This window comes from Pantherophis guttatus, chromosome 12, assembly GCF_059756535.1.
Source record: "Pantherophis guttatus breed Tessera chromosome 12, ASM5975653v1, whole genome shotgun sequence".
Taxonomy (NCBI): Eukaryota; Metazoa; Chordata; class Lepidosauria; order Squamata; family Colubridae; genus Pantherophis; species Pantherophis guttatus.
In genome coordinates this window covers 11,837,883-11,864,629 of record NC_142074.1, presented here as the reverse complement: position 1 = coordinate 11,864,629, position 26,747 = coordinate 11,837,883, and the positions used below count along the sequence as shown (strand labels likewise).

Here is a 26,747-nt window from a genome sequence, read left to right as displayed (position 1 = left end):
TCTTTCTAGAGTCTCAACATCTTTTTTTTTTAGTATGGTGACCAAAACTGGATGCAGGATTCTAGGTGTGGTCTTACTCACAAACATTATGTGATGGTTTAATTTATAAAAAATTAAATAAATAAATAAATAAATGAATGAATGAATAAATAAATGAATAAATAAATAAATAAATAAATAAATAAATAAATGGAATGTAGACGGGAATCCCAGGACGGAGGGGATGCATTCCAGAGGAGCACGAGGCAACTCAGTCTAGATAGTTAGTGCGAGAGAAAGGGAGTGAAGACGATTCCTCCTTAATTAGCTCCCGTCTATATGCTTTATGGGGATAGTAAACTGCCTTAGTTTGGCAAGATTCTGTTATTAGGGGAGGGTCAATTAAAAAAAAAGTCTGCTTGGAAGAATCACAATGAGCCTTTCTTGGTTTTTGGAGCTGTCATCAATCATGCCAAACTAAAGCACGCTACCACTTTGATTAAGCATATACTTTGGGGAAGCCCCTCTTTCTCACACACAAACTATCTGAACTGAGTTGTCTCTTGCTCCTCTGGAATGGACCCTCTTCCTTCTGGGAATCCAGAAGAATTCTGGAATATACTGTATATAAATATACTGGTATGTATGTATCGGGGTGAAATCCAGCAGGTTCTGACAGGTTCGGGAGAACTGGTAGTGGAAATTGTGAGTAGTTCAGAGAACCGGCAAATACCACCTCTGGCTGGCCCCAGAGTGGGGTGGGAATGGAGATTTTGCAATAACCTTCCCCTGCCATGCCCACCAAGCCATGCCCACAGAACCTGTAGTAAAAAAAATTGGATTTTACCACTGGTATGTATGTATGTATGTGTCAGCACTTCAAGCTGCATTTACTCTAGTGCTGACATAAGAAGAAGAAGCGGAGGCATCTGGAAAGGGACGTTTGACTTTTCACCTACTTATTTTCCCTGGAGATAATATCCCCTAGGAGATGGGAGGGGAGGGGGGAAATTCCTTTGAGCTGGAGCAGTAGATTAGGGGTAGAGTGACTTGGAAGATGGCCAATGAGTGCAGGGGAGTGGGGAACGGAAAGGGAGGGTTTTGGGTCTGGAAGTCAGTATTGGCTGCAATGGAGTCGGATACAGAATGTTGTGCTTAATAAATGAGAGTTTTCTTCAAAGACTTTGTTTGAAATGCAATTTATTTGAAACAACCTTGAAACCTGACAGTATGTATGTATGTATGTGTATGTGTGTGTGTGTATGTATGTATATATATGCATATTTCTTTGTGATATCTATCTATCTATCTATCTATCTATCTATCTATCTATCTATCTATCTATGCATCCATCCATCTATCATCTACCTATCAAGTATCGTCTATTGATCTGTCTATCAATCATTGTATCTTTTTTGGTTAAGGCCAATATTTGTTGTTTTCTGTTGTTTTTCTGTTAGATTGGACTAATCTAACAATGTTTTTCTGGTTTAGGTCTCACAATTTTGAGGCCTTGCATTTTGGAGAATGGACACACACACATTATAGTGAGAGTGGGAAAGCATTCAAGCAATGAAACAAAGAGCTAAGAAGAACTCCACATAAGAAATGCCAACAACCTGTAGCTCTCTAGTTCAAATCATTCAGGACCAATCATCTCCCGTTGTAATTTCCTTCTGTCCTTCTGGATTAAACCCTGGTCAATTTGTGGTCCTCCAAATGTGGATGAGTCACAATTGTCAACAGCTTCCACCTGCCTGGCTAATGGTGAGAGATCTTGAGACTAGTATATAATATCACCCGAAAAACCAGGAATCCTCCATCCCTCCTATCAGCTGTGCTTCAAAGCTCCTTGAATGAGCATTTACAGAATCTTACGAAGACCAACAATGAGAAACACCACCTAATAGGAAATGGAGAGTTTTGTAGAGTAGACATCAAGACCAAGAGCCTTGGTGGCGCAGCAGACTAAAGTGCTGTTAAGTAACACCAGCTGCCTGAAATTACTGCAAGTTCAAATCTCACCAGGATCAAGGTTGACTCAGCCTTCCATCCTTTCGAGGTAGGTAAAATGAGGACCCGGATTGTTGGGGGCAATAAGCTGACTTTGTATAAAAAAAGAACACCGCTTGGGGGGGGGGGCAAAGCCCTACTAAGCAGGTATATACAAAAGTATGAAGGCTATTGCTTAACGCATTGTTAGCCGCCCTGAGTCTCCGGAGAAGACTGAATCACTGAATCATAGAACTGGAAGGTAACATCAAACGTCTTCTAATCCAACCCTCTGCTCAAGACAGAAGACCTTATACCAGTGATGGCTAACCTTTTTTTCCTCAGGTGCCAAAAATGTGTGCATGCCCACACCATAATGCAATGCTTCCCCCCCCCTGCATGCACCCCCCCGCCCCCCCCCCCATGCATGAGGACACAAACACACACCTCTGTGCCCCGTTTTGGGCCTAGCAGGCCTCTCTGAAGCTTCCAGATGCTGTAAACGGCCCATTTCCAGACTTCCATTAGGCCCATTTTTTACCCTCCCCAGGCTCCAGAGGCTTCGGAGGCTTTCCTGGAGCCTCCAGGAGGGTGAAAAATGGCCTCCCCCAGCCCTCTGGAGACCCTCCAGAGGCTGGAAAGAGCCCGTTACTGGACTTCCGTTATTTCCGGGAGGCCTGTTTTTGGCCCTCCCAGAGCCTCCGCATGAGCCCTGTACTTACCTGGCATCCAAAATGGACTTCGTGGAGACTCCTGGGAGGGGAGGGGCAGCATGGGCATGCAAGCGCGTCTCCCGCGTGTGTGGCAGAGACCCGAAAATCAGCGGGAGGTGTGCACGCATGCGTGGTGGAGCTGACCTAAGGCGACGGCTTGCGTGCCCGCAGAAATGGCTCCGCGTGCCACCTGTGTGTTGTGGCTCCGTTACCTGAGCCTGTGTTATCGGAGGGAGAAGGCTCCAAACATGAAGGAGTGGAGTTGGCCAGGCCTCCCTCTCCAGGACCCTCCTCTCTGGCAATGCCTCGGGTGTCTCCTGAAGGAGAAGAGATTGGCCAGGAGCCAGGTATCTCCTCGCAGTCGGACAGTGACGGAGATAAGTCTTGGCTGGATCCACGCCAGCGTCGGAGAGACAGGCGCGCACAGCAGAAGAGGAGGCGTGCCACAGATTAGGCTGAGTCACTGGACCACACCCCACAGGGGATAAAAGGGAGTGAGGTGGCCATTCAGACTCTGTGACGGACAAAACAAACTACTAGTGAGTCACATTGTATCTTTGAAATAACATTATCTGCCTTGGATTTAATACGGACTGGACTTGACAATTCTTGAACTGTGTGTATCTTGTTTGGGTTTATCTGTCGGAGGAACAACCCCTCCTTCTATGACTAAAGTTCTTGGCAAGCAGCTACTGGGTTGCTGCCAAGCCTCTTATCAAAAGAATTTGTTGTCTGCCAGTTTTATTTAACCCCTGACTATCTGTTTGTGTGCGTGTGTGAGACGGGGACAGAACACTGTGGCATGTGTGCCATAGGTTCACCATCACAGCCTTATACCATCTCGGTTCAAGAGTTGTCAAGTCTATTTTTGGAAAACCTCCCGCGATGGAGCAAACACAATTCCAGGAGGCAAGCTATCCCATTGATTGATTGTTTTTGCTGTCATAAATGTCTTAGTTCTAGGTTGGATCTCTCCTTATTGAGTTCGTCATGGAATTATCCCCAGTGAATGATGGAAACCGATATCCTTCCTTTGAATAGGTTCTTACCTTTCCTTTAAAAACAACCTACCTTTAAAAACAACCTACCCATCCCAAGATTTTTCAGAAACAAAGGGTGGGAGCTGAGCCCCTTTCATTCCCTTGGGTTGTCATCAGAGGTGGGTTTCAGCAGGTTCTGACCAGTTCTGGAGAACCGGTAGCGGAAATTTTGAGTAGTTCAGAGAACCAGTAAATACCATCTCTGACTGGCCCCACCCCCATCTATTCTCTGCCTCCCGAGTCGCAGCTGATCGGGAGGGAATGGAGATTTTGCAGTATCCTTCCCCTGGAGTGGAGAGGGAATGGAGATTTTGCAGTAACCTTCCCCTGGAGTGGGGAGGGAATGGAGATTTTACAGTATCCTTCCCCTGTCATGCCCACCAAGCCATGCCCACCAAGCCATGCCCACAGAACCGGTAGTAAAAAAATTTGAAACCCATCACTGGTTGACATGCCCTTAGAGCAGTGTTTCTCAACTTTGGTAGCTTGAAGATGGGTGGACTTCAACTCCCAGAATCCCCCAGCCAGCGCTGCTGGCTGGGGGATTCTGGGAGTTGAAGTCCACCCATCTTCAAGCTACCAAGGTTGAGAAACACTGCCTTCGAGAAAGAGCGGGTGCGTATCTTGAAAGAGCAAAGAAGCAAAGGAATGCCCAACTAAAATTTGCAAGGCTTCTTAGCTGGGTTACAAAATCTATGCTGAGTTCTCCCAGCCTTTTCCCTATTCCGTGCATTGCTCTCTGCAAGCCTGGGTGTCTCCCTTTCGTGACACGCTGTTCCTAGGCAGGGAGTGACTTAATGAGCGTCAAAAACAGAGAGACTTGAAAAAGGGGTTTGCCAGAAACCTCTGTGACCTGAATGTTAATAAGGGGATGAATGTCATCAGCATCTTTGCTGGCTGCCCCTCCTCGTCTTCTCCCTAGCAATAACCCATCTTGAAAGTAAGGGATTATATATCGCAGAAAAGACCTTCTGCGGAGAACATATAATTATTCGGAACAAGAGCCGTGCGAGCCTAAAAAGGATCATTTTTCCAGTGGCATTTGCTTGTGCGGTCCCAGCCCAGGTGAGGAGAAGTAAAAGAGAGATGGGTAGAGCAAAAATTAAAAAAAACCAGGGTGGAAAACCAGGTTACGTTTGTGAAGCGAAGCCCTGGCATTTCAACGTTCATCATTATGGGAAGCTCAAACCATTGGCAGGAAAAACACTGTTATCAATCACCCTGACTTGGAATAAACATCTCTGTGTGAAGCTATTACCAAAAAAGGTGCATTTAAGAAGGAGCCGATCTGCTACGCATATCACAACCCCCAGCTGTTTAATCACTTCCTTGGCTCCCGAGGACGGCAACTAATTTTGTTGCCATCACAGTTTTATTGAAACTGTTGAGCTGTCACACAAAAGATCATTCATTTGTCGACATGCTCCCAACTGCAAAAGAGGAAGGTGAGTACCCCGCCGTTTGGAAAAAGAGATCTCATAAAAGGGAATGTAAAAACACACACACACAATGTCAATACAACTGTATTTCATTTAAGAAGCCGCTTGTATAAACATGTAATTCTGCAAGCGGTGGAATGTTGCTAGCAGCTACTAAGGAAACGGGAGAAACCAGGTATGTATCTTTCATTGTCAATGAATGGGGGAAATGTGATCTCCAAAGCAAATATTTGTTTCTGTAGGGGTTTTTATTTATTTTTTTCATGACTGCAACAGGGGATAAACAGGTCAAATCTTCTTTTCCTGTCTGCTTGAATTCTGCCCCTGAGCTGATGCTGTTTGCATTACTTGAAAATCCACCATTAAGATGCCAAGTCGCATTTGACGTAAAGTGTAGAGCAGTTCTCCCATTCCCTTGCCTCTTGGTACAAAATCTATTTTTATAGTTTGGGGGTTTTAGTTGCCTTTCTGTTCTACTGCGCGGTGTTCTGTGTGCTTCTTGGGCAGCATATAGTGTCATATAGTGCAAATATGTCTTTCTCTTTTAGGAAATGGAGAGATCTTTTCTAGATACTTCTGGTTGAAGAGGTTTCTCTGATCTACTATGCTTCCAACAACTGCACAGATAAACAGTAATACAGAACTGGGTTTACAAATTGCTCAAAGGCATAAATGATAGCTTACAAACCAAAGTGACTAGATTCACACTAGACACTGTAGAAAAACAACCCATCTTGCCTTAGCTAGAATTGGGGGGTACTACACCAACAACATGCCTGAGTTCTGAACACGTTTTAAGCTAATATGACAGTTTATTGTCTTCGAGATGCATTGGGACTACATCTTCAAGAGTTTCCAGCCATGGTTAAGTTATAAAGTAAGTCAAAACCCACCACACAATACCAATAAAACCAGTTCTTGTTTCTTTAAACACTTTCCACTTCTCTCCACGGAGGAAAACAAAACAAAACCCTGCTTTGCGAGACCATTTTTCAGGAATCTCTAGAGTTGAGTTTCATGTCCATGTCTGCCCTATCAAACTAGAAAGCTTAAGTCCACAGGATAATCATCTAACCCTTTATTTTCCTTTTGCAAAACCAACTAGAACTCAAGCCAAGAACTTGATGATCACATTATTAGTGGTTCCTGTAGTAGAGTGGAGTGGAGTGGAGAGGAGTGGCGGGGAGGGGAGGGGAGGGGAGGGGAGGGGAGGGGAGGGGAGGGAATAGGAATAGGAATAGGAATAGGAATAGGAATAGGAATAGGAATAGAATAGAATAGAATAGAATAGAATAGAATAGAATAGAATAGAATAGAATAGAATGACAGATAGATATAGATATAGATATACAGTAGATATCAATATCGATATCGATATCGAGATATAAATATAGATAGAAAGACTTAAGATAAATAAATAGAGATGATGGATAGAGATGATAGGTAAATAGATAGATTAGATAGATGATAGATAGATAGATAGATAGATAGATAGATAGATAGATAGATAGATAGATAGATAGATCTATATAGAGAATAGAATAGGATAGAAGGCTGGAAGGGACCTTGGAGGTCTTCTAGTCCAGCCCCCTCCTCAAGCAGGAGAACCTGCTATACCATTTCAGACAAATGACTGTCTAGACTCTTCTTAAAAATCTCCAGTGATGGAGCGCCCACGATTTCTGGTGGCAAGCTGTTCCACTGGCTAATTGTCCTCACTGTTGGAAGTTTCTTCTTAATTCCAGGTTGCTTCTCTCTTTGGTTAGTTTCCAACTATTGTTTCTTGTCTTGCCGTCTGGTGCTTTGGAGAATAATTTGACCCCCTCTTCTTTGTGGCAGCCCCTCAAGTACTGGATCAATTGATCAAGATTGATCAGTTCAAGGTTGCAGCATCAAAACAGAGGGGGGAAAAAGATGCCACTCTCATTGACCCAACTAAACTTTGCCTCCAGACAATCTCTCAGTTCCTTATAGTATTTTGAGCCTAGCCACACTATATTTACTATCTAGTTAGACCCAGTTGTTCATTCCTTGCACTGGCTAGATCCAGGGGTGGGCTTCAAAAATTTTAGCAAGGGGTTCTTTGCCTGGTTTCTGGGTGGCCATGGTGGGTCTCCTGCACCACGGTGGGAGCGGGCATTTTTGCCCTCCCTGGGCTCCGGAGGCTTTCCTTGAGTCCCCGGAAGGGCGAAAACGGCCTCCCCGGGCTCCAGAGGCCCTCTGGAGGCCAGAAACAGGCCCGTTTCCAACCTTCCCGAACTTCCAGTAGGCCCGTTTTTTGCCCTCCCTGATCCTCCGCGTGCACCCTGCACTTACCTGCATCCAAAATGAGCTGTGTGGGGACTCCTGGGAGGGGAGGGGCAGGGTGGGTGGGGCAGGGCCACCCAGGAGTGGGATTTGGGGGTTCTCCGAACTGCACAGAATCTTAGCTAGAGGTTCTCCTGAACCCCTGCGAACCCCCAGTAGCCCACCCCTGGCGAGATCCTCGTATTTTTTCCTGCTTCTTTGAATCAGGCTGTTTTCAAACAGAGGCTAACCAGATGCCTCTATATCAGGGGTGTCAAACTTGATTACATTGAGGGCCGCGTCAGGGTTGTGTTTGACCCTGGGGGGGATGGGTGTGGCCAGGATGGGCCTGGCCAGCTTGACCTCACTCATGTCAAGGGTGCCTGTGGCAGTCCCGAGAGCTCTGCCACAGAAAACAGGCTCCCGAGCTCCATTCTCAGCTGCAACGGCCTCTTGCAACCCTCTTCCAGCAAAAACGGAGCTCGCGGCCCTCCGGAGCTCTGTTTTTGCTGACAGAGGCACTGCGGGCCAGTCTTTTGCTGTTTCCAGGGGGGTCCCACAGGCCAGATCCGGCCCCCAGGCCTTAAGTTTGACACCTTTGTTCTATATAGACCACCATCAGAACATGATGGCTTCCTTGTAGCTCTTTTATTTCTTGATTTTGAAAGCTCCATGCAACCATTACAGCTAGGAGCAATTAGGAAAATTGTCCTTCATGCAAGACATTTGGCAGGATCTGATGCTTACAGCAAACCATAATGGGGCTTTGTTGGGATTTGGCCGAGGTCATTTTGATTTGTGGAACCACTTTTATACCTGGGCTTTTTAATGGAGAACACATCCATAGCAGGGGTGAAATGCTACCGGTTCGGATGAGTTTGACCGAACTGGTAGCAGCGGCGGCGGGTGGTTTGGAGAACCGGTAGCAGCTGCAGTGCGAGGCTCTGCCCACCCACCCGGATGTCATTACTTCCTGGTTTTAACCAGGAAGTAACCTGTTTTTTTACCCTCTGCGCATGAGCAGAGAGTCCAAAATTGCACACACACACGGAGCGTGCACTTCCGAACTGGTAGGGAAGGTAAGTAGATTTCACCCCTGATCCATAGTGCCCTCCTCAGAAAACCATGGCTTAATGCAACTTGTAAATTCAAGATAAATCTTGTTTAACTTTCATGTCCTTCATTAATGCATCTCGGGTGATTTATTTCTTCAGCCCTCCTGTGCAATTTGTTCCAGCATTTTATCCCAAATCAGTCATCTCATCAAAGCGATGATCTCTTTCGAAAGGAGCTAACTAAAGGCTTACACTGATTTGCCATGTTTCATTTTACAAATACACTGGTGGAGAAACAACGCCACAATGTTCGGAGGAAAAATATCCACCAAGCCCAAAACGTTATTAGCTTGTAGAACCTGAGCTAAGCCCTCGTTTATGCCCTTAGACAGGTTCTTTGCATCTCGCTAAGGCAGTAATAGTTTAACCATCATTTGTTGAAATCTGCTGGGTAGCTTTTCACAAAGCCGTACGACACATTAAAACTTTAGCAATTCTATGCTGAATTACCTGAGAATAAACAGCCTAATGGAGCTTATTTCTGAGCGGGTATGCAACTGTTCATCTGTGTTAAATCTCATTTAAAATACTATAACAACCGATGTATTTTCACAAAGACATTTCGATTATAACATCTTTAGCTAGGACGTGGGGCGGGGGGGATCTGTTTTTAGCCATTCAAAAGATTTTAAGGAAGATCAACTGAACAACGAGGTTTGCAATAAAGCTACAGGTCCACAAAGCAATGAAAAAAAAAAATGATTAGGGGTAACAATTGTCATCTCACATCCTAGACTAGTTTCCTTGTCTTATATGAATTATTCAGGAGACCAAATAACAATTAAAGGGTGTGCATATTAAGGGCAGTACGAGCAAACCAATCCAAAGCTTTCTTCAGAAAGGTTTGACCTGGATATTGGCTACAAACCAGACCCCAGATAGTGGTATATCACTATTCAGTTTTGGAGCTTAGAAAAATATTGCAAGTTATTTAGCAGTTAGCACTTATACTTATATACCGCTTTACAGTGCTTTACAGCCAGTGATGGGATTCAAATAATTTAACAACCGGTTCTCTGCCTTAATGATTTCTTCCAACAACCAGTTCACCAAACTGCTCAGAAAGTTAACAACCGGTTCTCCCGAAGTGGTGCGAACTGGCTGACTCCCATCACTGTTTACAGCCCTCTCTAAGCGGTTTTACAGAGTCAGCTTATTGTCCCCAACAATCTGGGTCCTCAGTTTACCCACCTCAGAAGGATGGAAGGCTGAGTCAACCTTGAGCCTGGTGAGATTTGAACTGCTGGCAGTCAGCAGAATTAGCCTGCAGTACTGCACTGTAACCACTGTGCTACCGTTAAACCAAATGCTGATCTCAATTTGGCCCTCCCCCAGGAATGGATGGATCTGGTCTTTCAAAGTCTTTGAATCCTTACCAACTTCATCTCTCCATTGTTTGTCTTTGGAGGAAACTTTTCTAGATGAGAATTTCCTGACCTTAAAAGGTACCAGTAAAGGTTCCCCTCGCACATATGTGCTAGTCGTTCCCGACTCTAGAGGGAAGTGCTCATCTCCGTTTCAAAGCCGAAGAGCCAGCACTGTCCAAAGACATCTCTGTGGTCATGGGGCAGGCATGACTCAACGCCAAAGGCTCACGGAACGCTGTTCCCTTCTCACCAAAGGTGGTCCCTATTTTTCTACTTGCATTTTTTACGTGCTTTCGAACTGCTAGGTTGGTAGAAGCTGGGACAAGTAACGGGAGTTCACTCCGTTATGCGGCACTAGGGATTCGAACCGCTAAACTGCCGACCTTTCGATTGACAAGCTCAGCGTCCTAGCCACTGAGCCACCGCGTCCCCTGACCTGACCTTAGAAAACGTCAAAGTAGGAGTCTCTTGAAGAAATGGACAACCATCCTATGCTGTCCAGGGATGAGGAGATTCTAACCCTGTTGAGCAGAGACAAAGAATGCTACATTAAAAAAAAATATTTGTTTGTTTGACCCCCAAAGAGTACTTTTGGTCTAATGCAGAGGTGGGCAACTATGGCCCTTTTACGACTTGTGGACTTCAATTCCCAGAATTCCTGAGCTAACATGGCTGGCTCAGGAATTCTGGGAGTTGAAGTCTACAAGTCATAAAAGGGCCATATTTGCCCACCCCTTGTCTAATGAGAGGGGAAGCAAAAAGTTATAAGAAACTGCAGAGCTGATCTCGGAGAAGCTTTCCAAAAACTGATAAGACTTCCTACAGCCTATCTCAAGAAAGCATAGTTGCTAAAGTGGTCTTGGTTTCCTGATCTGATCTACCTTGCCATGGTGGCCCAGTGGTTAGAATGCAGTATCGCAGGATGATTCTGCTCACTGCCAGGAGTTCGATCCTGATCGGCTCAAGGTTGACTCATCCTTCCATCCTTCCGAGGTCGGTAAAATGAGGACCCAGATTGTTTGGGGGGAATAGGCTGACTCTGTAAACCGCTTAGAGGAGGCTATAAAACACTGTGAAGTGGTCTATCAGTCTAAGTGCTATTACTATATGAGAGCCGTGGTGGTGAAGTGCTTAGAATGCAGTATTGCAGGCTAAGTCTGCCTACTGCCAGGAGTTCGATCCTGACCGCCTCAAGGTTGATTCAGCCTTCCATCCTTCCGAGGTCAGTAAAATGAGGACCCAGGTTACTGGGGGCAATATGCTGACTCTGTAAACTGCTTAGAGAGGACTGTAAAAGCATTGTGAAGCGGTTTATAAGTCATTTGCTATTGCTATAGCCAGGGCTGGTTAAAAGATTTATAGGAATGCTGCTTAAACCAAACTAGAAAGGAACAAAGCTTGAAGGAACTGAAATTCTGCTAATGTTAAAAGCGAAAAGGGTGAGGTTTTGTTTTTTTTTAACTTGATCTTTATGATCCATCTTCCCCCTCCCGCACACCCCTGGCTATGCTCCCCTTCATCCTTACCTATGAATATTTTATGAAACCTTGTTTCTCATGCATATACAAAAGATGCACTCAGTAATACAAAGTACCTTTGGAAATCTCTTTTTAAAAGTCAGTTTGGCAGGGCTCCTTGAAGCCTTCACAGGTTATCTGCAAGGTGGAAAATGGACAGGCCATTACTGAGACAAATATTTTCTTCTTTGCTGGGGGAGGGGCAAGGGGTTTAAAAGAAAGAAATTCAAAGATAAATGCCATGAGCCGCAGCGGCTACTCTGAGATTCTCAGGATGGATGTCAAACTCTCCTTGTAGCAACTTGGACTAGAAAATAATTAATCCCCAAAGCCAGTTTCTTGGCACTCTGATTAGCAAAAATGGTTAGCAAAAAGATGAAAGTTTCAACAGAAGAATTCCAGTGAGTACCCTACGTTGAAATATATATGTGTGTGCATTTCTCTTTAGCCAGGTTCTTCCTACGTGAACCAAGATTTTTATGCAGCCCTAGTTCAGTGAAATCACAATCCACTGGTTTCTAGGATTTTTTTCAGGCAGCCAGCAAGCACCCTGCTGCCCATTGGGAGACTAAGGAGACTAAGATAGATTTATTTCGGACTTATTAGTCCTCATCAGTTAGCCAGACCCTCATCCCATGTATCCCATGAGATAGATAGATAGATAGATAGATAGATAGATAGATAGATAGATAGATATCAAATTTATATTTTGCTGATAAAGAAATAAAGGGAGACTAGTATAGATCTATTTCAAGCTATTTAGCTCTTATCTGCAGCCCGTTTTTGCTCCCAGGAGGCTGCAGGGAGGCCTACTAGGCCCCAAACAGGACACGGGGGTATGTGACGCCCCCCCCATGGCCCATTTTTGCTCCCAGGAGGGTGCAGGAGGCTGAGTGCTGCCTATCACACCCCTGGCCACGCCCACTATGGCCACGCCCACCCAGAGGGTCATTAGGGCAGAGAACCAGTTGTAAAATTATTTGAATCCCACCACCGCTTTTACGGATATTGTTAGGATATGGTTTGAGCCTAACAAGTTGTCCAGGCAATATATGTGTATTGTGACTTTAATATGAATATCTATTGTATAATTTTAAGGCTTTAATGCTGAGTCATGCTGTAATTAGGTAATGACTAATTGTGAGAGTATTTAAGCAAGGTATTGTAACGTGTTCAGTTGCTGATGTGATATGCTACCATTGTGTGTGGAGCTGATATGATATGCTGCCATAGTGAGGAGTTGCTGTCTGCTAATCATCGTTTGATGGATCTGCTACCATCGTGGTTTGTGAACCAGAGTGAGTTTGTTATTCTAACCAACTAATATTTGTTTGGTAAGAAGATTCTGTAACTACTGGACTGATTTAACTGGCAAAGACTTGGAATTTGTTTAAAGACTACGAGACTGTTTTTCTACTATAAAGTAAGCTTTTGATAAACCAGTTTGCATATCTCTTATTCATTGCTCTCAGCAACGTTTCCTTGTGCATTTACTCTGCTGGTTGGTAACACAACACCAATATCCTTAACAGATATATAAAGCTGATGTCTCTGTAAGAACTGCTGCATGTAGCTCCATGCTTATTCTCGGTGGCCCTCATTCTCTGGGATTTTAGGGATGGTTCTTTCCTGAACCAAGGATTTTGTGCATGAAAAGCACATCCGTGTTATAGCTTTTCTTTTTCTGAGGTCAGGTTGGAAAGAAGGCCAATAGAGCTGAGTGAAATAAATAGTCCCTTTTTTCTACTTTCCTCTCTAGCGGATTCTCATTCGTTTTGATAAAAAGTTGCTTTTAAGATTCCTCGCAAATGGGAAGATGGTGGCATCAGTGCATTTTTTTCCCATTAGGAAATTGTGCCGTGAAAGTGGAGATTCATGCATACCAATCAATGCACTAGCAGCCTGCAGCTTTCCTAGTTTCTTACGTTTCAACTAGAATCATCAAACTGGAAGGGATCTTAAGACTTCATCTATTCCAACCACCCGCTCAGATTCACTGGAGAAATGTGTCCCAACCTTAGCAACTTTAAGGCAGGAGTGAAATCCAGCAGGTTCTGACCGGTTCTGAAGAACCGGTAGCGGAAATTTTGAGCAGTTCGGAGAACCGGCAAATACCACCCTTGGCTGGCCCCAGAGTGGGATGGGAATGGAGATTTTGCAATATCCTTCCCCGAGGAGTGGGGTGGGAGTGGAGATTTTGCAGTATCCCTCCCCCAGAATTGGGGTGGGAATGGAGATTTTGCAGTATCCTTCCCCCAGGAGTGGGGTGGGAATGGAGATTTTGCAGTATCCTTCCCCCAGGAGTGGGGTGGGAATGGAGATTTTGCAATATCGTTCCCCGAGGAGTGGGGTGGGAATGGAGATTTTGCAGTATCCTTCCCCCTGGAGTGGGGTGGGAATGGAGATTTTGCAGTATCCTTCCCCCAGGAGTGGGGTGGGAATGGAGATTTTACAGTATCCTTCCCCTGCCATGCCCACCAAGCCACACCCACAGAACCGGTAATAAAAAAATTTTTGGATTTCACCACTGCTTTAAGGCATGTGGATTTCAACTCCCAGAATGTCCTTCCATTCCCCACCATCCAGTCAGAGCTGAAGAAGCTTCTTGGATGAGAAGCGAAACATCTTCAAAGAAAAACCAGGAAGTCCAGTTGCCTCTTGAAAAAAGCACCTTTAGGACAACCATGACCTGGATGACTTGAGAATCTCTATAGACATCTCCCAGAATGGCTATCTAGGAAATTCTGGAAGTTTAAGTCCAGGTATCTTAAAGTCACCAAGGTTGAAAAAACACAGGTTAAAGTCACCAAAATTGAAGTCCGCCTATCTCAAAATCACCAAAGGCATTGCCAATCAATGATCCATCCGGCCTCCATTCGAAAACCTTTAGAAACATCATGAGGCAGTCTGTTTCACTGGCCAACAGTTAGTGCTGTGAGGAAGCTCCTCCTGACATCCTGAAGTACAGGTAGTCCTCGACTTATGACTACAATTTTGCCCAAAATTTCTGTTGCTAAGTGAGACATTTGTTAAGTCAGTTTTGCCCCATTTTGACAACCTGTCTTGCCACGTTTGTCAAGTCAGTGAATCACTGCAGTTGTTAAAATAATAATCCGGTTGTTAAGTGAATCATTTGACTTTGCTTGTCGGAAGGTTACAAAAAGTGATCCCACGATCCCAGGACACTACGACCGTCATAAATATGAGCCAGTTGCCAAGCGTCTTGAATTTTGATCACGAGGAAGCTGCAACGGTGTGAAAAACTGTCATAAGTCACTTCTTTCAGCCCCGTCGTAACTTTAAATGGTCACTAAATGAACTGTTGTAAGCCAAGGGCTACCTGTAATTCCCTTTCTTGGATTTTTTATATATATATATATATATTGGCTTGGAAAACACAACGAGCCAAGGAAGCCTTGTTTTAAAGAACGAAAAAAGACATTTTTGAGAAACCGCAGGACACATTTCAGCTCAGCGTTAACTACAAAGAGTTAAGTTTAAATCCTGCGGAGTCTTTAACAAGGGATGCTAAGAAAGCCATACCTGGGGTGAACATCGCCAGGCACATGTTCCCAATGTGATGGATTGCAACAGTGAGCTGATTGGGAAAAGCTGATGATGCCCAATTTGCATTCTAAATACTCGGATTTTTTTAAAAAAATAATAATTCCCCCAGTGCCTGGATAAGATCATCATTTTCTATTTTTCTAAAATAAATGACACATTAGGACGGGAGTAGCACAGAATATTAATCAGCTCTGACATTTGGGAGGACTACAGATGCTTCCGATCCAACTCCAAAAAAGGGGGCTTTGGAACATTCCCAAGTGCAAATCCAACACCTGGTCTGCCGTATTTGAAAACGGCTATAGCCGGGGTGAAATGCTACCGGTTCGTTCCGGTTCGGTTGAATTGGTAGTGATAAAAACTACCAGTTCGGGCAAACCAATAGTTTAAAAAAAAGCTACTGGTTCAGGTGAACCTGTAATTTAAAAAAGTTACAAGTTCCTCCGAACCAGTATTTCCAATGATCAGCTGTGCTGCGCAGTTTAGTTTGGCTAAATCGCATGGCGCAGCTGATTCCCCCTCCTCACTGTTCTACTTACCGTCCCAAGCCTCCTTTTGGCGCATATTGGGCACGCGCGTGCGCAGCGGACATGTGCAGCCAGCGAACCAGTAGCAAACCAGTTCAGATTTCACCAGTGATTTACAAGCCAGCTCTAGAGAGCTACTGCACTAGCCTGGGAAATGATTTGGCTTTACTCTCTGAAGTGACCTCAGCATTGCCAGGCTCACTGAAGCCCCTTTTTTGAAGCCCCGCATGACTGGTTTCAGTTTGAAAGTTTTTGATGAAATGGGGAATGTTCATCACGAAAGATCAAAATCGCGAAGCGGGGAAGCCAGCCATGTGGACGCCGATGAATTGACATTCCAAGAGGCATTGCCTGTGGTGGAATGTAGTCTGGATTCCCAGGAGGGAGGAGAGGCATTCCGTAGGGAAAGGAGGCAGCGAATGTTCTGCCCCAGCTACGGACCCCAAAGAACGCAGCACACACAAACTCTATACAAAGCTTATTTTACTCAAATAACTCAGTCTTTATCAACCAAAAGCTGTTAATAAACTGTCTTAACAACCTACAAGAATTATGAGATAAGGTAATCACAGTCTTACTAGAGTTGGCAGAAAGCCCAGAAGCAATTTGCAGAGAATCCAGACGCGAAGGAGAGTGAACTAAAGTTGTTCCCTACAACTTGGTGCAATCGGCATTCCTCCTTAAAAAGGTTAAGGGAGTGGCCAATTAGCCCCAAGCCTTACTCTCGAGGAGACCTCCTCCTGAGGAGCCACTCCTGCCTTTTGGCAGCTCTGCGCCCGTGCATTGAGAAGAGGCTCCTCCTCTTCGTCCTCTTCACTTAAAGGAGCTTCTGGAAGTTCTGAAGGCCCTGGCTGAATCCCTGCCTCTGGCACCACATCTTCTCCAGCCTCCTCACTGTCCGACTCAAGCACCAGCTGCACAGGCTGCTGACGCAGCACCACACCAGCCTCCTCGTCGTCAGAATCAGCTACAATCTGCACAGGCCGCTGACGGGCCACAACACTGAAGGATGAAAAGTTTGACAGGAAGGAAGGTTAAAACGGCCCCTCCCTAGCGATGCCTAGAGTATGTCAGTAGTTATGCAAATTAGTTGCTTTAGTTGGGTGAGATTTCTATAGCAGAGGTCTCCAAATTTGGCAACTCCAAACTGGCAGCTGTGGACTTCAACTCCCAGAATTCCTCTCCCAGCCATCCAGGAGTTGAAATCCACAAGTTATACACATCCTGCCAAGTTTGGAGACCCCTAGTCTATAGATCATCATTATTTAACGACCCCATAATCCCTTGCGGGGTGGAGTCTGGGCAACTGAATTCAGCTAGCAGAGTGTTTTAATGACCAGATGCCTTTCCTGTCGCCAATGTGGAGTTTTGTTCTGCAGATATATTCTCAATGTGCCCAGAGAGAGAAATAACTGCCTCTACCTAGGATCGAACTCACAGCCTCCTGATTGTGAGGTGAGAGCTCCACCTCTAGGCCACCACACCACTCCTGTCCCCTAGTCTATAGATGAAGTGCAATAAATGAAATTACAGGTAGTCGACTTACAACAATTCATTTAGTGACCGTTCAAAGTTACAATGGCATTGAAAAAAGTGACTTATGACCGTTTTTCACACGACCCATTGAGCATCCCCAGAGTCACAGCATAAAAATTCAGATGCTTGGCAACTGTTTCATATTTATGACGGTTGCAGTATCCCGGGGTTATTTGATCCGCTTTTGCGACCTTCTGACAAACAAAGCCAATGGGGAAATCCAGATTCCGTTAACAACCATGTTACTAACTTAGCCAATGCAATGATTCACTTAACAACTGTGGCAAGAAAAGTCTTAAAATGGGGTAAAACTCACTTAACAACTGTTTCACTTAGCGACAGAAATTTTGGGCTCAGTTATGGTCATAACTCAAGGACTGCCTGTACTTGGAAGCAACTCCATGTCTTCCTTGGCTCATGGGGGAACTGATGCTGCTTTGTGCTTTCTGGTGCTATCGAGAGTCATAGTTGAGCCACCCAATTTTTATTCTGCAAATTTTATTCATTTATATCCCTCCTTTACTTTTTTTATAAATAACTCAAGGGAGCGAACCAGTGGTGGATTGCCCCCGGTTGCAAACCAGTAGTAAAACCGGTGGGAGGCCCTGCCCACCACCCCAGATGTCACGATCGTCGATCTGTGCATGTGCAGAAGCTCAATCCCGTTGCAAACCGGTAGTAAAGATAAGTAGAACCCACCCCTGGAGCGAACATACCTAAGATGTTAATAATAAGAATGTTTGATTTCAATTAAAGCTCTGCCTCCTTACCGTGCCTTGAACGACAAAATAAACAGGAATCCATCAGAATTCTATGCCTTAAACGAAACTCTGGCAATATCACTGTACAGTTGGAAACAAAGCCACGTACGTCAGTGTTTCTCAACCTTGGTAGCTTGAAGATGGGTGGACTTCCAACTTCCAGAATCCCCCAGCCAGCTGGCTGGGGGATTCTGGGAGTTGAAGTCCACCCATCTTCAAGCTTCCAAAGTTGAGAAACACTGACGTAGGTCAAGGCAAGCAATCCATTTTGCGATGATCAAGGATAGCACCAAGACCGATTTTGATCCATTACACACAACAAAAAAACCAGTCCTGAACCACAGCTTTCCCTTAATTTGGACAATAGAATAACAGTATTGGAAGGGACCTTGGAGGTCTTCTAGTCCAACCCCGTTTAGGTAGAAAACCCTACACCACTTCAGACAAATAGTTGTCCAATCTCTTCTTAAGAACTTCCAGCGTTCGAGCATTTACAAACTTCTGGAGGCAAGTCGTTCCACTGATTCATTGTTCTCACTGTCAGGAAATTCCTCCTTAGTTCTACGTTGGATGAGTTTCCATCCATTTCATCTTGTCCTGCCCTCCTTTGCAAATCCCACTCCTTTCTAGCATGGATGACACTCCCTAGTTGGGTCATGAAATGTCTACAAGAAAACCAAACTCCACACTGAGGACTCTCAGTCCCTGTAGAATAACACTGATAGGAAATCCCTCCTTACTTCCAGCTTGCCTCTCTCCTTGATTAAGAATAGAATAGAACAACAAGAGTTGGAAGGGACTTTGGAGGTCTTCTAGTCCAACCCCCTACTTAGGCAGGAAACCCTACACCACTTTAGACAAATAGTTAGCCAACATCTTCTTAAAAACTTCCAGTGTTAGAGCATTCACAACTTCTGGAGGCAAGTTGTTCCACTGATTAATTGTTCTAAGCATCAGGAAATTTCTCCTTAGTTCTAGGTTGCTTCTCTCCTTGATTAGTTTCCACCCATTGCTTCTTGTCCTGCCCTCAGGTGCTTTGGAGAATAGCTTGACTCCCTCTTCTTTGTGGCAGCCCCTGAGATATATTGGAAGAATGCTATCACGTCTCCCCTAGTCCTTCTTTTCATCAAACTAGACATACCCAGTTCCTGCAACTGTTCTTCATATGTTTTAGCCTCCAGTCCCCTCATCATCTTGGTTGCTCTTCTCTGCACTCTTTCTAGAGTGGACAAGCTCTTGCATTCTTTCTGGACAAGTGGACAAGTGTTACAGTTGAGCGGTAATATCACGTTTTAAGCCCACGGTCTTCCTTTCTTTGCCCGTAAGCAATCTGATCAAAACCTGCATTCTGTCCCAGCGCAAAAAAAAAAAAATGCTAATGGGAAAACCCCATTATTTTATTGTCAAAATAGCACAAAAACGGTTTTTAAAAACGATGGCAACCTGCTGGACTCTTTTCAAAAGCCCACAGCTGAAGGCGCTCCTTCCTTGCTTGCACACCGCACACTCCCTTCTCAATTATGCAACAGTTTTGAAAAATTGACTCGCAACCGCCTCAAGGAATCTCCCTTCTTTCTCATGACATAAGAAAGGCAGGAGACAAAGAGGCCCGAGCGTGACGCCATATTTTGTGGAGAACCTCGGAGCTAAGCTAAGACAGACACAAGTGGGGGGGAGGGGGGAGGGCAGACCAGGATACAAAAAAACTGGACTGCTGTTAATTTTCTAGGAAGAGAGGAAGGCTGATGAATTGCACGCATCCAAGCGTTTTTCCCTTCCCTGCCACCATCTTTCTGGAATCATCATCCGAAGCCACACTTGGGTTGAGGGTTGGAAGGGACCTTGGAGGTCATCTAGTCCAACCCCCTGCTCACACAGGAAACATATACTAGGGATTTGAACCGCCAAAAATTGCCAACCTTTCTGATTGACTTAGAGGCCATGGAGGAACCCTAGAACAAGAGGAGGGTGGTACTTTCATTTCCACCAAGTTGCAGCCCCCCTAAACCTTGGCTTTTCTTCCCAAACCTCATCCAAGCAATTTCCACCAAACTGTAATTTGCAAAATGTCAGAAGAAGCAGGGTGTGTGTGTGTGTGTGTGTGTGTGTGTGTGAGAGAGAGAGAGAGAGAGAGAGAGAGAGAGAGAGAGGATGAAATGTATAGATAACAATTGTATTAATTCTAAGGTAAATACAGGTGGTCCTCGATTTACGACCACAATCGAGCCCAACATGTCTGTTGCTAAGTGAGACAGTTGTTAAGTGAGCTTTGCTTTCATTTTACGACCTTTCTGGCCACATGTGTTAAGTGAATCACTGCAGTTGTTAAATTAGTGATACAGTTATTAAGTGGAATCTGGTTTTCCCATTGCATTTGCTCATCAGAAGGACGCAAAAGGGGATTAGGTGACACCCCGGGATGGTGGGACCATCCTAAATATGAGCCAGTTGCCAAGAAGTGTAAGAATTTTGATCATGTGACCCTGGGGGTACTGCAATGGTCATAAGCAGTGGTGAAATTCAGCTGGTTCTATCCGGATCACACGATCTGGTAGTGCCGGTGGTGGGAGGCTCCGCCCACCCACCCGGACCTCACCACCAGTTTCTACCGGTTCTACATGGTTCAGGCAAACTGGTAGCGGCGGCAACGGTTGGCTCCACCCACTCATCACAGAGTCATCACAGACACTCTGCAACCGCTCACATTTGCGAACTGGTAGCAAAGGTAAGTGAATGCCACCCCGGTCATAAGTATAAAAAAACAGTTATACGTCACTTTATTCAGTGCTGTTGTAACTTCAGACAATCACTAAATGAACTGTTTTTAAGTCAAGGACGACCTGTATGAACTCTTGTTGAATTTCTACATGCCTCTTTTGCCTGGCCCCACAAACCTTAAGATAGAAGTCCAAGATTTCCCATTGAAGAGCCTGTGACGATCCTTGTTTTAAAGAAGGTTCCCCACACTTAGTGTATAACGTATAGGAATTCAGCCGAGCCTGCCTACGTTCAGCACCAGAATTAAAACCAATTCAACAGCCACTTAGCTTGATACACTGGCAAATATTTAGAATGCAGAAATTAAAGTTTTATGTCTATTGGCTAACCACGCTCAGCCCCTCACGAACCCGTTAGGGATAAAATAATGGAACTGTACATTTTCTCTCAGTCATGATTTTCTGCTGTCCAGGACTGAATAAAGGAAAACAGAGATGCAAACATTCAGTCATGATTCGGACATAAGTAATATTTCTTATTTTAAAAAAATCAGGTGCCGGGAGAGGACAGGGGAACACATTCTGATTCCATCCTCTGTGCTATGATAAAAGACCATATTTCGATTTTCCCCAGAAGTTAGTTTTGGAGAATATTATCGAGACTTTGTCAAATGAGAACTACCGTCCGGTGGAATTCAGTTATGTATTTGGCTCAGAATTAACCCGTATCACTTGATCTGTTCAAGTTCACTCCCGAATAAATTGTACAGATGTGGTCTGAAATTGTATTTCCAGTATTCTCTTTGTGTCTTGTTCTCTCATGCAGCAAATAGCTGTCAGATGTTTTCTGGCTGACCTAGTTTGTGATAATGACACCCTATCCCTTATCCCGCCCCACCCACCAAATTAAAGTTTGAAACAAACTTCGTGAAGGATTTCTATATTTTTTTTTTTAAACATATGGAATCCAAAGGGAACCTGTACGTATTGAAACTATGTGTTTGGGATGGATGTTGGAGATAGCAGCCACGGTATTTTGCTGAGAAAATACACTTCTCGAAATTCTGTAGGCACCAGGGAGTGGAAAAGGTAGAAGAGGGTGCATTTTTTTTCACACTCATGGGACTATGTTTTCCTTTACACTGATGACATGCTCTAAAAGATATTCGGACTGGAATCCAAATATCACAAATTGTGCAATCCCGAAATCTTTTGGACATCAGTATCCTAAATGCAAAACACAGCAGATGGCGGCACTTAGTTAACCTGGCCAATCTCCCAAAAACTAAGCAGGGTTATATCTGATTAGTACCTGGGTAGAAGACCACCAGACAACCCAAAAGCTGGGAAGAAAATAATAATCCCAGAAAGCAAATCATTTCCCTATTGCTCTCCTCAAATTAACACAGCCATGGCCATGAAGTCACCCGGGCTTGATCTTGACTTTTCATCTTTCTCTTAACGCAGTGTTTCTCAACCTTGGAAGCTTGAAGATGGGTGGACTTCAACTCCCAGAATCCCCCAGCCAGCGCTGCTGGCTGGGGGATTCTGGGAGTTGAAGTCCACCCATCTTCAAGCTACCAAGGTTGAGAAACACTGTCTTAACGGAAGCCGACTGCACCGTCTTTTCTTCTCGTGCATCTTGCATGCAAACAGAAAACCAACCTTCAGGTTTATAGTTCATAAAATGACACTTTAAAAAAAGTAAAAACAACGGAAGGCCTTTTAGTATAATAGCCTAGGAAATGAAAGCATGTGTACATGGACTAATAAGCGTGGCACACCCCAAACTCATGCAGTGCGATTTCACACCGTCCATCGAGATGTATAATTTACCACGGCGAGCACATTAAAGGAAAAAGTCAGGTGGGGAAAAAAAGAAAGAAAAAGAAATGCAGGGAGTTGCATGTTTGGAACGGGCATGTTTTAACTATACCAAAGTCTTCCTTTCTCCCATCCTCTTTGCTCGGATGTGGAGAGAGAGATGCCAACTACGTGATCGGCAACAAGCAACTCCTTGTGCCTCTTGGTCAAAATTACACCTGTCGGGAGAGCAACTAGGAAAGCGGGAGGAGGGAAACCACACCACCTCGCACTGTCTGTCGGCAACGGCACACAATGTCTGGGACCAATGGGGAGGGGTGGTGGGGAATGTGGGGAGACTCCATCAAACCCTACGGACAAGTTGCCCCGAAGAATTCCCTTAGCAAGCTTTCACCCTCTCCTGTCTCCATCACACTCTCCATATATGGCCATGGCTGAACTGTCCGTGGTGCTGATCGCTCGTCACCTAGGAGGTTTGGTCTCCAAGAGAGAAAGCAATGGGGTGGCTGGGCAAGAAATGCCAGGCTGCCAGCCAACATGCCACGGATTTAGGAAACGAGGGTTGCCTATCCTTCCATCACATTAAAATAAAATTTTAAAAAATTCCTCCCAAACTAAATACAGCAGCTGCAGCCTTATAGAGCTAAGCTGCATTGTGTCACCTGTTTGTGATATAGCAAAAGGCTAATCAGGACATTGAAAACAGAAAGACACCCCCCCCACCCACCCACCCACCCCGAGAGGGAGAGGAGGACCACCTGCACAGCGGCTCATGACACCAAGCAATGGCTAAAGAGGAGGGGGAAGTTGCATTCGGAAAGCTCCCCAGTATCACCAACAGTCCACGCTTCCATTAGTTCCCAGTCAAGAGGCACTTCCAGGTTGAAGAGCCTTTTCATTGAGCTGGGTCTCCCAGCCAGCTCACTCGTGTGAGGCAGCACATGAGCCCATCTCCCTCCTCCCCCCCCTCCCCCCAGCTCTTCTCCCAAAAGCAGAGAAACTCTGCATGCAATCGACACACACCCCAAAAAGACCCAGAGATTGGGGGAAGGGGCAGAACAATGCCTCCTGGTCCGAGTGCCCAGGTTAGCCAGGGAGACGGAATCGGTAAGCAAGGTTGCACGAGAGAAAAAGAGCCTTACCTTTCATCCAGTCCACTACTTGCTTCGGCGTCCACTTGCTAATAGGTTCCATAACAAGGGCCATCATCAGACGGTGTCATTCACACCAGGAGGAGGGGGAAACTGACGATGGGGGGTGGGGGGAGAAGAGAGAAGTGGGGAGCAAGAAAGAAAGATTTAAAAAAGAGGGAGAGAAATGGTGGGTGAGTGAATGAGTGGGTGGGTGGGTGAGAGGTGAAGGAAATGCCCAAATGTCTCAGAGCATGGCTGGAGAAGACAGCGTGAGGATTTCACAATGCAGTCCGAGGATGAGTTGATGCTTTGTCGCTCCAGGTTCTTCCTGCACTGATTCAGTAATGTATAAAATTATTCTGCCTGATCAGTTTTAGCACCTCCCCTGCCGCACACAGCCAGCAACCCTCTGGAGCTCAGTGAATCAGGAAATGGTGCAGTATGTCTCTACTTACTTACGTTCCCCCCACCCTCCACCACCAAAAAAAAAAAAAGGCAGTCCCTCTACACCCAATGATCTACTTATTAAGGCTGGCACAAATATGAAATTACAGGGCACCCTCTTGCCAACGAGACTCTCTTCCCCTTTCTATGTCAAGCCTGAAGATCTGGGTTCTGTTTCTTAAAAAAAAAAACCCAACGAAACCCAACCAACCCACAAATATTATGGCTGTTGTTATTATTATTTGCTTAGATCATGGGTTGAGAGGGAAGGTAGGAGGGAAGTGGAAGACAGGGGGAGGTGGGGGTGGGAGAGAGAGAAAGAGAGAGAATATAAATAGAATGAAATTGCTAACTGGAACTTGATAGCAGATTGTCTCTCAGTTCAGCAGCACACCAAAAAAAAACCACACACACACAAAAAAACTGCTGAATGTCACGGATGGATTCAAAGAAAGCATGCTAGCGTTTGGCAGCTGGCAAGAGAGAACGAGAGAGTGAGATGCGGAGCTTTTTTCCTATTCCCAATCATGCAGCATGTCCCTGGAATCTCTAATTGTGGAAGTCAGAGTGTCACGTGCCGAAAGGCTAAGGCTCCCACATGTCTGTCCTTCCCCAGGATCGGACTCCCATTGTCCTCCTGTGTCGGGCTCGGCAGATGGGAAGACGTCAGTCCTCGCTCCCTTCCTTCCCCTCGCTTTCCCTAGCATTGGCTGTGAACTGTCATGGAATCAACCCCGATTCCAACACCAAGCAGCTTGTTTCGTTCCTTGTGAGATCCCTTGGGTTCACACTGTCAAATGGGGCTGAAGCGAAACTTTGGGAAAGGAGAGAGAGAGAGAGAGAGAATGCTAAAAGCGGAGAAGAGCGGTTGGAGGGCTGGGGTCATCGCTTCGGTAGGTGTGTTCCCGCTTGCCCTATGGGAATTCTCCATATTTCACCGAACAGATGTTCTCAATCATGAGCTTAAGCAAGTACATGGCCTGAGATGATCTGCTTTTCATTGTCCAAGCTCTGTGGTCACGAGATAACTCCCCTGCCAGGAACCACACCGTCATTTCTACTTATGGAATAGCTATTTCTGAATTTTGCCTGCCCTGTCTCTCTTCCCCCCCACCTCCCGAGGGTGGTTCAGGGACATCGATATTTCTTAGGTGACCGATGTACTGGACCATACAAAGGTGGCTCCAGACATCATCTGCTAAGGAAACAACGACAGAGAATTCTGTGGGACCTTAACCCAAATTGTGTAAAAAAAGGATTACAAATGTATAAGGAAATACAAACACGAAAGCTTTTGATTGGGGCGTGCAAACCAGCACCTGCATTTCCTGCATCGGATGAGGAGAGCACAACTTTCTCCTTCTATCCTGGCCACTTTTGACATGATTGAAAACATTTTAACAAACTGCATTGCTGTGTGTGTTGAGCAGTTGAGCAGTGCCTAAGATAGAAAGTCCATACAGAGAGTGGTGAGGACAGTGGAGAAGATTATAGGAAGCTCACTTCCCATTATTCAGGATACTGCTTATAAGTGCTATGTGCTTAGAGCTCGAAGCATGGTTAGAGACCCCACACATCCACTTCACGGTCTGTTTCTGTTGCTCCCCTTTGGGAGGAGGTTTTGAAGTATTTCTAGCAGGACTTCCAGATTCTATAATAGCTTTGTTCCCGATGCCATCCATCTGGTAAACCCGCAAGATTCATTTTTCTTGCCATGTACATGTATACATCTGAACTAGACTGTGTGGTTTCTCTGTGTCATATAATATATGTGGGTGTATGCATAATTTTGTATTTATTTATTTTGTCATGTTTATGTAGTGTATATTAGACCCTTTGAGAGCTGTATGCAATGAAATTTCATTTTAATGTATGCCGATTAGTGTACATTTAAAGTGACAATAAAGTTATTCTAAGTCTAAGACTGGGAGCACTAAGGGCAATTGCCCCAGACGTCATACAGATAGACCACAGCTTACAAAGGTTTGTTCAGTGACCATTCAAAGTTACAACGGCAGTGAAAAAAGTGACTTATGATTGTTTTTCACACAACCATTGCAGAATCCCCATAGTCAGATGATCAAATATTCAGGTGCTTGGCAACTGACTCATATTTCTGACAGTCTCAGTGTCCTGGGCTTTTGTGACCTTCTGACAAGCAAAGTCAATGGGGCAGCCAAATTTACTTAACAACTAATAACTGCAGTGATTCACTTAACAACGGTGGCAGGAAAGGTTGCAAAGCGGGGCAAAAATCACTTAACAACTTTCTCGCTTAGTAATATAAATTTTGGGTTCAGTTGTAGCCGTAAGTCAAGGACTACTTACCGTATATATCAGTGATGGCAAACTTTTTCGGCACCGAGTGCCAAAAAGGTTGCATGGCAACATTGCACTCATGCACTCGTCGGGGCCGCACTCCAGAAAAGCCAAATTTCCAGGTTCTAGCACACATGCATACCTGACGATCAGCTGGCCAGCACACATGTGCAGGCCAGTTTTTTGCACTGCTGTGCGTGTGAAGGGATCACGCTCCGGAAAAGCCAAACTTCCTGGTTCTGGCACCCATGTGCACCCGACAATCAGCTGGCCAGCACGCATGCGCACATCGGCTTTCGGCACTGCCACGCACGCGAAGGACAGCTGATTGTGTGTGTGTATGCATGTCAGAAACCCAGAAGTCAAACAGGCATGGCTGCGCATGCCGGGCGACATGGCTTCACATGCCACTTTGGCCATGCATGCCATAGGTTCGCCGTCACGGGTATATATGAAAGGGCTCCCATCCAA

The 26,747-nt window shown here is 45.1% G+C and overlaps 1 protein-coding gene across 1 annotated transcript in view; it reads right to left on the bottom strand.

The window, feature by feature from the left end:
• LOC117669499 (connector enhancer of kinase suppressor of ras 2-like) overlaps nucleotides 1-23,683 on the bottom strand; it is a 392,766-nt gene extending 369,083 nt beyond the window's left edge. The window contains exon 1 of the mRNA XM_060692093.2: nucleotides 23,523-23,683. Within this exon, the coding sequence (XP_060548076.2) occupies nucleotides 23,523-23,589 (67 nt within the window). The 5' untranslated portion in view covers nucleotides 23,590-23,683. The remainder of the gene's footprint in view (nucleotides 1-23,522) is intronic.
• Between the last annotated feature and the right edge of the window lie 3,064 nt (nucleotides 23,684-26,747).